Source organism: Saprolegnia diclina (genome assembly GCF_000281045.1).
Source record: "Saprolegnia diclina VS20 unplaced genomic scaffold supercont1.22, whole genome shotgun sequence".
NCBI lineage: Eukaryota > Oomycota > Saprolegniomycetes > Saprolegniales > Saprolegniaceae > Saprolegnia > Saprolegnia diclina.
This window is the reverse complement of record NW_008246089.1, coordinates 170,081-171,164: the sequence shown is the minus strand read 5'-3', so window position 1 is coordinate 171,164 and position 1,084 is coordinate 170,081. Positions and strand designations below refer to the sequence as shown.

The following is a 1,084-nucleotide window of genomic DNA, read 5'->3' as shown; positions in this document are numbered from 1 at the left end:
AACAAGGGCTCGCAGAACCCACACGTGACGGGCCAAAAGTGGACGCAGCAAGGCATGAAGCCGGTCACGACGCTCGACCCGATCCCCGACATTCGCTTCTACCCGACGTGGCCGGGGCTTTGGCTCATGGGCAACCTCGGCCGCGCGCTTTTCGCGGCCTCGACCAACCGCATGTGGCCCTGGACGTACAACGAGTGCACGGAGCTCTCACGCAAAAACCAGCGCATCTCAGCGTGCAATGACAACCCTGGCTACGGCCTCAACCCGAACCAAGGCCGCGGGTCCCCCGAGATCGACATCCTCGAAGGCGGCGGCACGGCGATTTCGTCGTCCGTGCAGATTGCACCGGGCATGCCGGACGACTATCGACTGACAACGCCGCTTCTGAAATACGAAAACTCGTCCAACGTCGACGCCCAAGGTATAGGTCAAGAAACGTTGAAACGCAGTCGACTCACACGAGGCTAGGGCGGCATGGTGTCGGGCACGTCTTTTGCTACTACGACAGTGGAACAAATTTTGCATCCAAGGCGGCTTTATCGAGATTGCGATGAAGCTGCCCGGCGCCACCAACAAGGGCTCGCAGAACCCCCACGTGACGGGCCAAAAGTGGACGCAGCAAGGCATGAAGCCGGTCACGACGCTCGACCCGATCCCCGACATTCGTTTCTACCCGACGTGGCCGGGTCTCTGGCTCATGGGCAACCTCGGCCGCGCGCTTTTCGCAGCCTCGACCAACCGCATGTGGCCGTGGACGTACAACGAGTGCACGGAGCTGTCGCGCAAGAACCAGCGCATCTCAGCGTGCGATGACAACCCTGGCTACGGCCTCAACCCATACCAAGGCCGCGGGTCCCCCGAGATCGACATCCTCGAAGGCGGCGGCACGGCGATTTCGTCGTCGGTTCAAATTGCACCGGGCATGCCGGACGACTATCGACTGACAACGCCGCTTCTGAAGTACGAAAACTCGTCCAACGTCGACGCCCCCTCGAAGGCGGCGGCACGGCGATCTCGTCGTCGGTTCAGATTGCACCGGGTATGCCCGACGACTACCGGCCCATGCCGCCGCTTCTCAAGTACG

The 1,084-nt window shown here is 61.9% G+C and overlaps 1 protein-coding gene across 1 annotated transcript in view; it reads left to right on the top strand.

The window, feature by feature from the left end:
• Nucleotides 1-54: 54 nt before the first annotated feature.
• SDRG_07575 (hypothetical protein) overlaps nt 55-1,084 on the top strand; it is a gene marked incomplete at both ends in the record, with an annotated part of 3,106 nt that continues 2,076 nt past the window's right edge. The window contains 3 exons of the mRNA XM_008613417.1: nt 55-421; nt 469-477; nt 531-960. Coding sequence (XP_008611639.1) covers nt 55-421; nt 469-477; nt 531-960 — 806 coding nt within the window. The remainder of the gene's footprint in view (nt 422-468; nt 478-530; nt 961-1,084) is intronic.